Here is a 12,089-nt window from a genome sequence, read left to right as displayed (position 1 = left end):
TTAATCTCCCTTTTTCTGCACTTGGCCGGAACCCTGAGACCCCGGACAGGCGCCTTTATCCTAGGGGAAGGGCGCCCTAGGCTGACTGCTCCCGGGGCTCAGAGGATGAACCCCTCCCCCCATCGTCTCGCCGCCGGCCCTGGTGCCACCGAATCTACGCGGCCACCCCCGCCGCACGTGCCCGTGATACAAAACAGCAACAGTCACGCCACCAGCTAGCCTGCTAGTGGACGCTCCAGGCGCCGTGCTGTGTGCCCGACGTGCCCATCAAAATCCCTCTACTACACTTGGTCCATTTGCGCCGTGAAGTCCGGTTCCGGAGACTCGCCCCCACCTTCTCCCAGCACCAACCACCTGGGAGCCGCCCAGTCTGCACCCGCACCCCCAAACTGCTTTGATCTCAATCTCAGATGCCTCCGGGCGGTCCCAGATTTCTGGCAAGAGACTAGCGCTGTGATCTTGCCTTCCTCCGTGGGCCAACGTCGGCTCTTGGGACCCCAGGGTTGGGGAGAAGGGGGCGCAAAATATTGGATTTCCTGGGGGCGATGGAGTGAGACCCCACGGCTGTAGGAATGGAGGCGCACAGATTCGCTCCATCCCCCGTGCTGACAGGTTGACTGAGCTGGGAGCAGGGCAGGGACCCCTCGTCTGGGGTGCAGATGAGCAAGAAGCCAGAACACGCCTACCCCAGGACCGCAGTTTGACTGACCCAGGGGTAGGCAGCTGGGAGACGATCCACAGAACCTTCCCCTTGCCCTCATCGACTCTGGGGCACCACTTAGAGATGCGGAAGCAGCCAAAGTGGCCCCCAAAAGCCGCAAGACTCCGGACAGGACCCGTCCATCCAGGGAGGAGGAGCTGCCCCTGCACAGGCGCTCCCGGGGCGACCAGCCAGCTTCGCCAGATTCCCGCGTACAAACTCCCGGTTCAGGTGCCCCCCGCCCGGAAGCACCCGGAGATCAGAGGGAGCTTCCCGAGCCGAGAGCGCCACCGCGACGGCCGCCCGCCCTCGACTTACCTCTGCCCGGGGGTGACTTCGGAGAGCGTCCTGCATCCCCCGCCGCTTCCCCGGACTCCGGGGCGCCACCCGCAGCCGAGTCACCGGCCCCGCAGCGTCTCGGATGGGCGCGCCCGGGCCCCCTCCCCTCAGAAGACCCCTTTCCCCCAGGGCAGCTGCCCGCGCCCCTCCCGGCCCACTGCTTCTGGGCGGCTAGGCTTCGCGCGCTTTGGACCGGACCGCCCCCGGCCACGCCCGGCCACGCCCGGCCACGCCCCGGCCACGCCCCACCCCGGCTCCGCCCCGCCTCCCCCTCCTCTCCGGTCAGTCTTGTCTCAGTTCCAACGCACCTACGACTCCCCGTCCTCAACGCCTCCGGACACCTCCCGCCCCTCTCCGTCTCCGGAACCGTCCCTCCCCACCTCCCTCTGCCCAGTCCGTTACTTCCGGTCCCGCCCACCCGCCCGCCACCTGGTCGGGCGGTGAGCGCCAGGGCGCATGGGGTGAAGCACGCAGAAAGGAGCGTCCTTCCAGAGTCTGAGGTAACGAGGCCTACAGGGGAGGACTCGGTGCTCCAGAAGGATGCGCTCCTCCGACAGAGGGACTTCATATGGCCATTCCCTTCCTTCCCGCTCTGGGTCGCAGCCCTAGAGAGTTCTACCCAGATACCCAGGGACTCAGACCTGGAGATGGCCCTTCCACCTTCCCGCGGCCCTGCAGGGCGAGTGGTCCGCACCCCCTAACCCCCAAATTTTGGGTGACACCCTGGGAGCGGGAAAAGTGTGGGATTAAAAGTCCCATGCAGGGACTTCCCTGGCGGGCCGGTGGTTAGGGCCCTAACCTTCCAACGCAGGGGGCACAGGTTCTGTCCCTGGTCGGGAAACTAAGATCCCACAAGCTGGGCAGCGTGGCCAAAAAAAAAGGTTCCATGGGGCTTAAAATGGAAAGAGTTATAATTGCATTTTTTCACATTCTGCTTTTTAAAAAATTATCATTTTTGGTCATAATTGCATACAACATTATGTTTAGTTACAAGTGTACAACACAAAGATTTGGTATTTGTATACATTGTGAAATGATCACTGCAATGTCTGGTTGACATCTGTCACTATACATAGTTAGAATTATGTGTGTGAGAATTGTGTGTGTGTGATAAGAACTTTTAAGATTTACTCTCTTACAGTTGCATTTTTAAAAATAAATTTAATTTAAATTTATTGGCTGCGTTGAGTCTTTGTTGCTGCACGTGGGCTTTCTCTAGTTGCAGCGAGCGCGGGCTACTCTTGCTCGCAGTGAGTGGGCTTCTCATTGCAGTGGCTTCTCTTGTTGCGGAGCACGGGTTCTCGGCACGTGGGCTTCAGTAGTTGTGACACGTGGGCTCAGTAGTTGTGGCTCACGGGCTTAGTTGCTCCGCGGCATGTGGGATCTTCCCGGACCAGGGCTGGAACCCGTGTTCCCTGCATTGGCAGGTGGATTCTTAACCACTGCGCCACCAGGGAAGCCCCTACAGTTGCATTTTTAAACAGGAAAAACAAGGTGCAAAAATAGGGACTCTATACATACATATGTCACACCAGGAACCGCGAACAGTGGTATCCTCGAGAAGGGGACTGGGATGTGGGGACAGGAGAAAAAGTAGTTAGTTAATTCATGCTCTTCTGTACTGTTTGATTATTTTCTTAATATGCTTGTTTTGTCTATTCAGAAAAAAATAAGCAAACAAAAAACATGAGCCACTGCCCCCTTGACCCTGCAGTAGCGGTTTCTATGCAGTTAGACCTCCCTCTCCCGCCCCCGCCCAGTGTCTCTTCTTTCTGGTTTTCCCTGAGCTGCCCACTCTCAGGAGGTGCTCCCAGCTGCCACCCAGGTGGGGTTCCCATGCTCACCCTCATAGACCCTGGGAGAAGCTGAGCCTTCGGGGAGCGGGTGTCTGACCGCTTCCTGAATTGTTAGGGAACGCAGGTTCATGTGCTAGACCCACAGTGAGGCCAAACGATACTGAAATGTTGGTGTTTGGAGCAGAGAAAGTTTTATTGCAGGGCCCTGCAAGTGGATGGGTGGCTCACGCCTTAAAAACCCGGGGCCTCGGAGGAAGGGTTTCAGCAAAGCCCTTTTATAGGAAAGACGAGGGAGGGGCATGGTTGGTGTTGCAGACTTCTTGGTGTCAGAATCCTTTGCAGCTGTCCTCATAGGTCAGGTCACAAATGTTCCTGTAAACCTGCAACCAACAAATGATATTCTTTGTTCTGCAATGTTTTCTCTCTGTATGAATGGAAAAGTGTTACACTCTTGAAGGTCAGAGCCTTGAGAATGGGCTCTCCTGTACATTTCACGCTACAGGCAACATTCTTAACAGGGAGCAAAAGCAATAGAATACAAAGGTTAAAGTGAGCAGCTAAGGCCTCACGCCACAGCTACTGAGCCCACGTGCCACAACTACTGAAGCCCATGCGCCTAGAGCCCATGGTCCACAACAAGAGAAGCCACGGCAATGAGAAGCCCGCACACCGCAACAAAGACGCAATGCAGCCAAAAATAAGTAAATTAATTAGTTAATATATTTATTTTAAAAAAAGATTAAAGTAAAAGAAACAAATCCAATATGGTGTCAGATTTGTTCTTCCCTATTACATTGTTATAGGTAGAAGGAGCAGATGGGAAGGCAGAAACCTGCCAAGAGAGGCTTAGACCCAAGTTGCTGCCACCTCCCCAAACCAGCAACATCTGGCCGTCCCCACCAGGGTCCCTGCTTCTCACCCACAGGGCTCGGGTGGCCCAGCTCCCACTGAGTTGGCTCAGTGGAATATCAGAAAGGTAGAAAGGAAGTCTGATTTTTGCATGTGTCATCCTTCCTGGTTACTAGAGAACCCCCAGGCATCCTGATTTCAATTGCTCTAAAAACAAAACAAAACAAACAAAAAACCCAAGAAGAAACAATAAAGAGATCCAGAACGACTGCAGATCCATTTCTTTTCCCCCAGACAGGCCCTCCTAGAGAACCAGAGGCCAAGCCTGGGAGGACGGATGGATTTGAAGAGCTCTCCCCAGCATCAGTGGCCTCTCTCAGCTCCGTGGGGCTGGGATTCTAGACCCAGGCTGGGCGAGGAAGACTCAGGACTGCTACTGTGCCCTTATCACTTTAAACCTTGGCAGTTCAGACAGAATCCAGCCACTGCGGATGTCCAGACCCAGGGCCCCTGTTTCCTTGTGGCCAAGTGTTCAATCTCTAGGAGGGCCAGGTGAGAACTGCTTCTTTCTATTATTATTTTTTTAAGTGTTATTGGAGTGTAGTTGATTTACAATATTGTGTTAGTTTCAGGTGTACCAAAGTGATTTAGTTATGCATATACGTACCTTCATTCTTTTTCGGATTCTTTACCCGTATAAGGTTATTGCAGAATACTGAGTAGAGTTCCCTGTGCTCTACAGAGAGCTGCTTCTTAAAATGTATACAGTATGCTGCTTTGGGTGGTGTGGTCTTGCTTTAGAATCCCAAGAGCCTGTGTTGTGATTCTCCCACCGGGACTTCCATAAGCTCCATGCTGCATCTCCTTCCCCGTGGTTATACCTCTGGGACCCTGGAGTCTGCCTGATGGTTCGTCCCAAACATTAGAACTGATTGCACCAAAGCCTGGACTGACCGCAGTGCCCTTTCCTGTTGTTGACTCCACTCAGAGCCGGTAGCCTTGCGTGTCACTTGGGAGATGAGCCAGCGCAGCACTCCTGAGTGTGAAACGTGTTTCCTCTAGAACCCAAGGAGAGACCAACTAGACCCTGTGCTTTCCTCATTGTGACATTAGATGCAGCACTTTGCCTTTCACTTCAGAGAGGATGTCTGCCTGCCTGTGACCACTAAATGTGGTACAGCTTCCCTGAAATGCGGGTCCCCAAATCTTCTTGCCCTCTGGAGCACGTGTGTCTTTCCGGGGCCTCTAGTAAAAGGTACTAGCCACCTTTTTTACTCATTCCGTCCAATCAGCACGATGTCATTGATGTACTAGACCAACATGATCTTCAGTGGTGATAAAAGATATTTTCACATATTGAGGTATAGGGAAGTCATTCTGGCTTATAGATGAGTTGACTTGAATTTTATGCTAAGTAAAATAGCCCGTTTGTGGCCTATGAAACAGACATTGTACATCTGTTGTAGTTATTAGACCAAAAGTAGAGAATGTCCATGTTAAAAATAAAGATTAAATGGGACTTCCCTGGCGGTTCAGTGGTTAAGATTCTGAGCTTCCATTGCAGGGGGCACGGGTTCGATCCTTGGTCGGGGAACTAAGTCTCGCATGCCGCACAGTGCGGCCAAAAAAGAAAAAGATTAAATGCCTCCCTTCCTAGGACAGCGATCTGGTCCTCCTTTGATGATAAGACTGCCTTCCAGGTGCCAAGGCCATGCTGACTCGTTGTGTATGTGCTGGTCTGGGTGTGTGTGTGTGTTTCCCTTGAAATGTAACCCTGACTTGTTTAGTGTTCTTTGTTCTGACAAGATATAAAACTGTGCTGAAAACCTTGCTTCTCTGGAGCAGCTTCTCAGAGTAACCTGGGAAGCAGGCTTCTGGGCTAGTCCTCAGTTTGTCTCAAATAAAACTCTTTTCTATTCTTACTATAGATTGTTTATTAATTATTTTCATTGACATTGCAGTGTTCAGGGAGTCCAGAGCTCTGTAGGCTGTATTTTGACAGCAAGAAGGAGTGTTATCCAGTCCTGAGACGACACTGTCATTTCATGTTTTTGTCCATCCTCGTGAATATGAAGATTTGCATGCGTGTGCACGGGTGCATACGTGTGCATTCTGAGTTGTCATGCAAAATCTTTTTAACAATGTGAGTTACAGTAAAAAAGGTGATGCCAAGGCTTTAGTGTCCGTACATAGCAGTAGAATCCCTGCATCCTTAGGTATACATACATTTAACTTTCTGTGTTGCCAGATTGCTCCCCCAAATGGTTGTACCAGTTGGCAAGTTGTATTTGAAGTTAGAAGGTTTCTTTACTCTCTGAAATGAGAGCGTTTTCCAGAAGCGAGGGCTTGTGTATCTTATTTTGGGGTGATGCACATCTGGCTGGGTTTTATAGTTCTGCAGTTGGTGTTTTATTTTCCAGAGTAACACTCATCTTTATGGCTCACCATTTAATTTCCCTACTGTCAAGAGGCAGAATGAAGTTATTCCTCTTTTTAAAAGAATGATGTAAGTAGGTAGTAATGAATGCAAAATGCTGTAGTTAAACACCAGCAGATAAGCTGATGGATCGGCTGTCACTTAGATGATGCTATAAACGGAAAGAAAGTAATATTTACTCGTTTGCAAAAAACCAAGAACGGGTGATGGATTTGGTGTTCTTTGACTCTGAGTAACTCATTACAGCAAATTGTTATTTTCCAGTTAATAGAGGGAATAAAAAGTACAAAGCAGAGAAAAGGCATTGCTTTCAAGAGCACAGCCGGGTCTCTTGCACTGTTGAATCACGTGAACTATTGCAAAGGTAACTGTTGTGGGTGGACCTGTGTTCTCTCTAAATTCACCTGCTGAAGTCTTAACTCCCAGGACCCTCAGAATATGTCTGTTTTCGGAGATAGCGTCTTTAAAGAGGGAACTAAGGTAAAATGAGGCCATGTGAGTGGGCCCTGAGCCAATCTGACCGATGCTTTTAAAAGAGGAGGACATTAGGACACAGATACACACAGAGCAAGACCATGTGAGGACACAGGGGAAAGTCCTGCCCACAGGAATCTTCCCTGACCTTTTCCGGTGTCTGGTGGCTCCTGGCATCGTGTTCTGTGGCAGCATCACTTCAGTCTCTGCCTCTGTCTCTATGTGGTCCTGTCCTCTTCTCTGTTTTTTTTTCTCATCTTCTTATAAGGACACTTGCTATTGGATTGAGGGCCCAGCTTGCTAATCCAGGGTGAGTGCATCTCAAGATCTGTCACCTAGCTACATCTGTAAAGACTCTTTTTCCAAATACGGTCACCTTCATAGGTTCCAAGTGGTCATATCTTTTAAAAAGACCATCCAGCCCACCACAGGACCCACCTGGATAATCCAGGGCAGTCTCATGTCAAGATCCTTAATTTGACTGCATCTGCAAAGACCCTATTTCCAGAGAAGGTCACATTCACAGGTTCTTGGGATTAGGAAATGCATGTGCCATTGGGAGCCATGCCCATCACATCACCCAATAGATGTGCTGTGTGGATTAAACTATTTTATCCATGTAAAGTGCTAGTACCAGTGCCTAGCACTGAGTGAGGGACCTATATGTATTGACTAAATTAACATTTTTATTATCCACACTGTATCAAAAGCGGGGGAAGGCTAGACAGGAGAGCAGTGCATTTCAAGATAAATGAGAAAGCACGTTTCTTAGTCACAAAGAAGCATATCCCTATATGATTAATATGCAAATGCCGAATAAAATGTTGAAAGAATCCATTTATAAACCCGTTAGAAATAAACCTTCACACCACTGTGATAAATACACAGAAAAGATAGTTGACGAAAAACGTAATGAACCAATAAAAAGGCTGGGATTTCAACAGGGCTGTTTTCTAGATGCAAATAAGCTGATTGCTGTTTTCGAGACCCACACTTGTGTGTTGTATCTGCAGGGGTCTCACCCTCTGAGGGTGTCTGCTGGCCCTTCCGGCCTGGATACCCCCTGCACACCACCCAGCATCCCGCTGTGACAGAAGCAACCCCCAATGGGATCTGGAAAGAATCTCTCAGATCCAGGGAAACGGGGGCTTTTTAGAGGCAGGTGTAGCCTGGGGTTTGAAGGTAGAGAGCTGGGTTCCTTGGGGACACCTCTGTCTCTGAACAGTTGTGTGAATTTAAATGACAAACTCTCTGAACATCTTCTGTGAAGTGGCAATTTCCTTGCAGGCTCACTGTGGGGATTAAATGAATTAAAACAAAAAGAGCGGCCCAGCCTTCGAAACATTGTTCTTAAAGCTTTCTTCTTTCAGCAGACATGGACCCTGAAGAATTGACTCCAAATGCAGTGTGTTTTTTGTTTGTTTGTTTAATTTCTTTTTCAACCATGAAGAAAGAAATTACCAAAAAGCTGATTTTGTAATGAAAGCACACAGTTAGGTAAATGAAAATAGAGCCTCAAAGATAATTGCATCTGTATTTTGTTTTTCTTCCCAGAAACCCCTTTGGGTTCTCACTTTACCTGCTTCAAGGCAACAAATAAAATAATTGCTTTGTCAGAGCCCAGACCACAGTAGAGTCAGCCCTTTTTTAAAAATTTCATTGAAAAGGTAAAAGCAGTTTTGGTTAAGAACAGAGACAGTGTCTGATGAGGGGCTTCACCCCCGTGAGCTGAGACCCTTGGAGGGTGTTTCTCTGTGGCAAGCTTTTGATCATCGTGTGTAAGATCATAGTCTGTCCTGTAATAGAGTGACGTTTCTGACCAATAGAAATGCATAGCTTCGTATGACATGTTAAATTTTGACTTTGACAAACGCTAAGTAGGCTGAATGAAGAAGATCTGGGGGTCAGAGTTGGCCTCTGGTCTTCATTTGTCATTTCTCAGACACTGGCCAATTCCTATGTGTCCTTGTCAGGGAGGAACAGATTTTCCTCTGCCCTTCTGGGTTCTTCTGGCTGGTCTAAGAATTAAACCGACATAAGACAGATTAACAGGAGAACATCAAAGTTTAAAAACATGTATACATGGGAGAGACCCAGGAAATCTGAGCAACTCGCCAAAATGGCTGAAACCCTCACCTTAAATGCCATCCGCAGCCAAAGGCAAAAGAGGATACTGAGGTAGGAGTTTGGGACCTCAAAGGGGAGAGAGGCAATTCACGTGGAGATGGGAAAGCAAATGTTTGGTAAACAAATGTTTGCTGGGCCAGGCAGCAGTGACAAGGGGGCACAGAGTGGACTCTGAACTCTAGCCCCTGCTGAGTTTGTCACCCGTGCCCCAGGCCAAATAAACTGTTTTTACATATACCAGCTAGTGGTGTTTTATCACCAGGATGCCCAGAAGGCCTGCGGCAAAACCAGGCTGAAGCAGCTACATCAGCGGGGGTGGGGGGGTGGGGAGGGAGAGAGGGAGAAGGGGCGGGGGAGGGAGATGGGGTGGGGGGGAGAGAGAGAGAGAGAGAGAGAGAGAGAGAGAGAGAGAGAGAGAGAGAGAAGGAGGGAGGGGGGGAGAGAGAGAGAGACGCTTTGCAGCTGTCCTTAGAGAGATACAGTGGCTTGGGCTTGACCTCAGGAACGCACCTGCTCAGATGCAACCTGGAGGTGTCCTAAAGTCACCTTTGCTTCATCACCATGCTGAGGTCTCTGCCCAAAGGGGGGTTTACACCCTGCACAATTTGTGCCATGCGGAAAGGAGCGTGCAAGACTGTGCATGCCCCAACTGCCTGCTGGAAATCTCCACCCCTTTCCTAGAGCCCTGATGACCTGACAGCCTTCTGCCCCTTAAATTCCCTTACTCCCCTTCTGATACCGACCAGGGCTCTTGGCCTCCTTAATCAATAGAAATTGACTAGAGGCCAGGTAAGAAATTCAGGCAAGGCTTTACTGGGGCCCCTGCTGCGGCAGGGGGGAGTGAGAACAAACAACAGGTTCCCTTGTGCGCCTGGGGGGGGGGTGAGCTTATTCCTTATACGGGGTGAGGGTAGGGGTGTGTCCAGGAGTCGGGCTGGAGGCGTGGCTCAGGTGGTCTGCCCACCCCTTTGGTTGAGGTGAGTGCAGGGGGCATGCGCGGTGCCCTGCTTTGCCTCCTGACCCCCAGCTTTTGCTCCCCGGCTCTTCAGAAGTGGCAGCTGAGTTTTCTGGTCTTTCGTATCTTTTCGTCCATAATTTGCCCCAACTGCAAATGCACACAGTTATTTTTAGTCCCGTATACTTTCTTTGTATTCTGTTGCTCAAGGAGAGGTTTGTCCAGGGGCAAGCATTGCAGCAAAGGGTCCCAAGTCCCAGGTCCCAGCCTGCCTCATTCCCTTCCGGGAGCTGGTTCCTTTAGAGCATCAATTCCCCTTCTTCATCCTCTGGCCATTGAGGAAAAACCTGCGTTGCTTGCGGCAAACCCAGTTTCCTTCTTGGCAGCATAAATCTGAGCAGGAAAGAATCCCTGCCTGACCTGGGGGATTCGGTTCAGCTGGGGCCCCAAGAGGTAACCAGTTTCCCTCACCACACCAAGCCCATATTCTTCACAGGTATCTCTGGGGATAGCTCTATTCCAGGAATAGGTTCTTTATCTAAATTCTTTAGCCAGCTCAGGGGGAGGTAAAAAGAAAGGCTTCCTGAGCCTTCTCTTTCTTAAAAATAATCAGCCTAAAATAATCCTTATTCCAAATGTTGCGGGAAGAAAAAACAGTGCGAGAGGATGGTCACACCCCAGGTCTCAGGCGAGTCCCTGGGAAGGCCACCAAGTGTCGGTTCTTGGCTTTGTGCACGAAAGAATATAGTAAAGTGAAGGCAGGTGTATTCAGGGAGACACATACTCCATAGACAGAGTGTGAGCCGTCTGGGAAAGCAAGAGGCCCCGAAATATGGGGTGGTTAATTTTTATAGGCTGGGTAATCAGTGGGCGGATTATTCCAGCTATTTTGGGGGAAGGGACGGGGCTTTCCAGGAATTGGGCCACCGCCCACTTTTTGCCCTTTTATGGTTGGCCTCAGAGCTGTCACGGCGCCTGTGAGTGTACAATGAGGCTCAAGGGCTAGTGGAAGCCAGTCGTCTGCCATCTTGAACCTCTTTCGTTCTAACCAGTTTATGTCGTGTCCTCAATGGCTATGTTATTCTTTTAAAGGCTGTGCCCTGCCCACTTCCTGTCTCACAAAGAGACAAAATTGGGTGGCAAATTTTGCTGCCTCTACAGGGCTGAGCCAGTACTTAACACCCAGATTTCATCATTATCCAGACATCATTCTCATTCCTTTGTGATGCACTAATGAATCTGTTTCCGCAAAATGAGCTTTTCCAGTTTTGCTAATGTGAGCTGAGCATCGGGGAAGGTGCACAGCGGTGGTGTCTGAACCCTTCCCTGGACCCTGCTTCCCTTTCCTGGAGCCTAGAGAAGGAACTGCTCTAATGATGAACACCGGGGTCATTTCCTATCCTGAGCCATCCCGTTTTGGCTTTCACTGGACTTGAGCAGGTTTTGCAAGACAAAAGAGAAACACACTTTTCTTTAATATGGTTTACCATTTCCTCCTGCATGATTCTAGCTGATTCTTGATGAACCAGACAAAACAATATCATAATCAACACATTCTAGATAAGACCACGTTTCCATCAGAAGAATGTCGGGAGCATTCGCATAGCTGTAATTAGCAAAGAAGAAGTGAGAGAAATCAAAAGCACGCAATCCCTTTAAGTATGGTTGCCTTAAGACCTAATTACTTTGGAGTAATTGGCCTATAAGAAGGCTTTGGAGGCTGTTGCAGTGAATACAATGGGCCAAGTAGGGGACGTGATGGAATCATTGAGCTTTAATTAATTGGATACCAGGGAATGCACACTTCCTGATGGAGAGCTCTTCACTTACGCAGATTTATACCGTTTAGGATTTCAGGAGCCTATAAAAGTTTCTTCCATTGGATTCCTGCCCAACTGAGAGGTACTGAAAACCAGCAGATGGGTTGAAAGTTACAAGAATAACTTCTGATTCCTTACTGGTGACATTCAGCATGTAAATGTGCTCCCGAAGCTTCGCTCTCTCTCCCTTTGTGTCTCTCAATTTTTTTTATTGTGGTAAAGTAAACATGTGATAAACTTTTAACCATTTTAAGTGTACATTTCAGCGATATTAAATACATTTATAATTTTGTGCAACCATCATCACGCTCCATCTGGATAACTTTTCATTTTGTAAGACTGAAATTCTATACATACTAAATCATGTCACCTTCTCCACCCCGTCACTCCAACCTTTGGTAATCACCATTCTAAGTATCCCATAGAAGTGGAATCATATAGTATTTGTCTATTTGTGACTGCCTTATTTCATCCTGCATTATGGCCTCGAGGTTCACACATGTTGTAGCAGATACCAGAATTCCCTTCCTTTTTATTTAAATTTAACATCTTTAATGGAGTATCATTGCTTTACAATGTTGTGTTAGTTGCT

At 48.9% G+C, this 12,089-nt stretch overlaps 1 protein-coding gene across 1 annotated transcript; it reads left to right on the top strand.

The window, feature by feature from the left end:
- Window positions 1–784: 784 nt before the first annotated feature.
- On the top strand, window positions 785–1,483 carry LOC136132660 (uncharacterized). The gene has a single exon (XM_065889543.1). The coding sequence runs from the start codon at window positions 785–787 to the stop codon at window positions 1,481–1,483; it is 699 nt and encodes a 232-aa protein (XP_065745615.1).
- Window positions 1,484–12,089: the final 10,606 nt, after the last annotated feature.

This window comes from Phocoena phocoena, chromosome 13 (genome assembly GCF_963924675.1).
Source record: "Phocoena phocoena chromosome 13, mPhoPho1.1, whole genome shotgun sequence".
In the NCBI taxonomy this organism is placed as follows: Eukaryota; Metazoa; Chordata; class Mammalia; order Artiodactyla; family Phocoenidae; genus Phocoena; species Phocoena phocoena.
The sequence above is the reverse complement of the archived record's forward strand: the minus strand, read 5'-3'. Positions and strand labels throughout refer to the sequence as shown.

Excerpts from the sequence above, each read along its gene's own strand:
- LOC136132660 (XM_065889543.1), top strand. The coding sequence starts at position 785 with ATGCGGAAGCAGCCAAAGTGGCCCCCAAAAGCCGCAAGACTCCGGACA.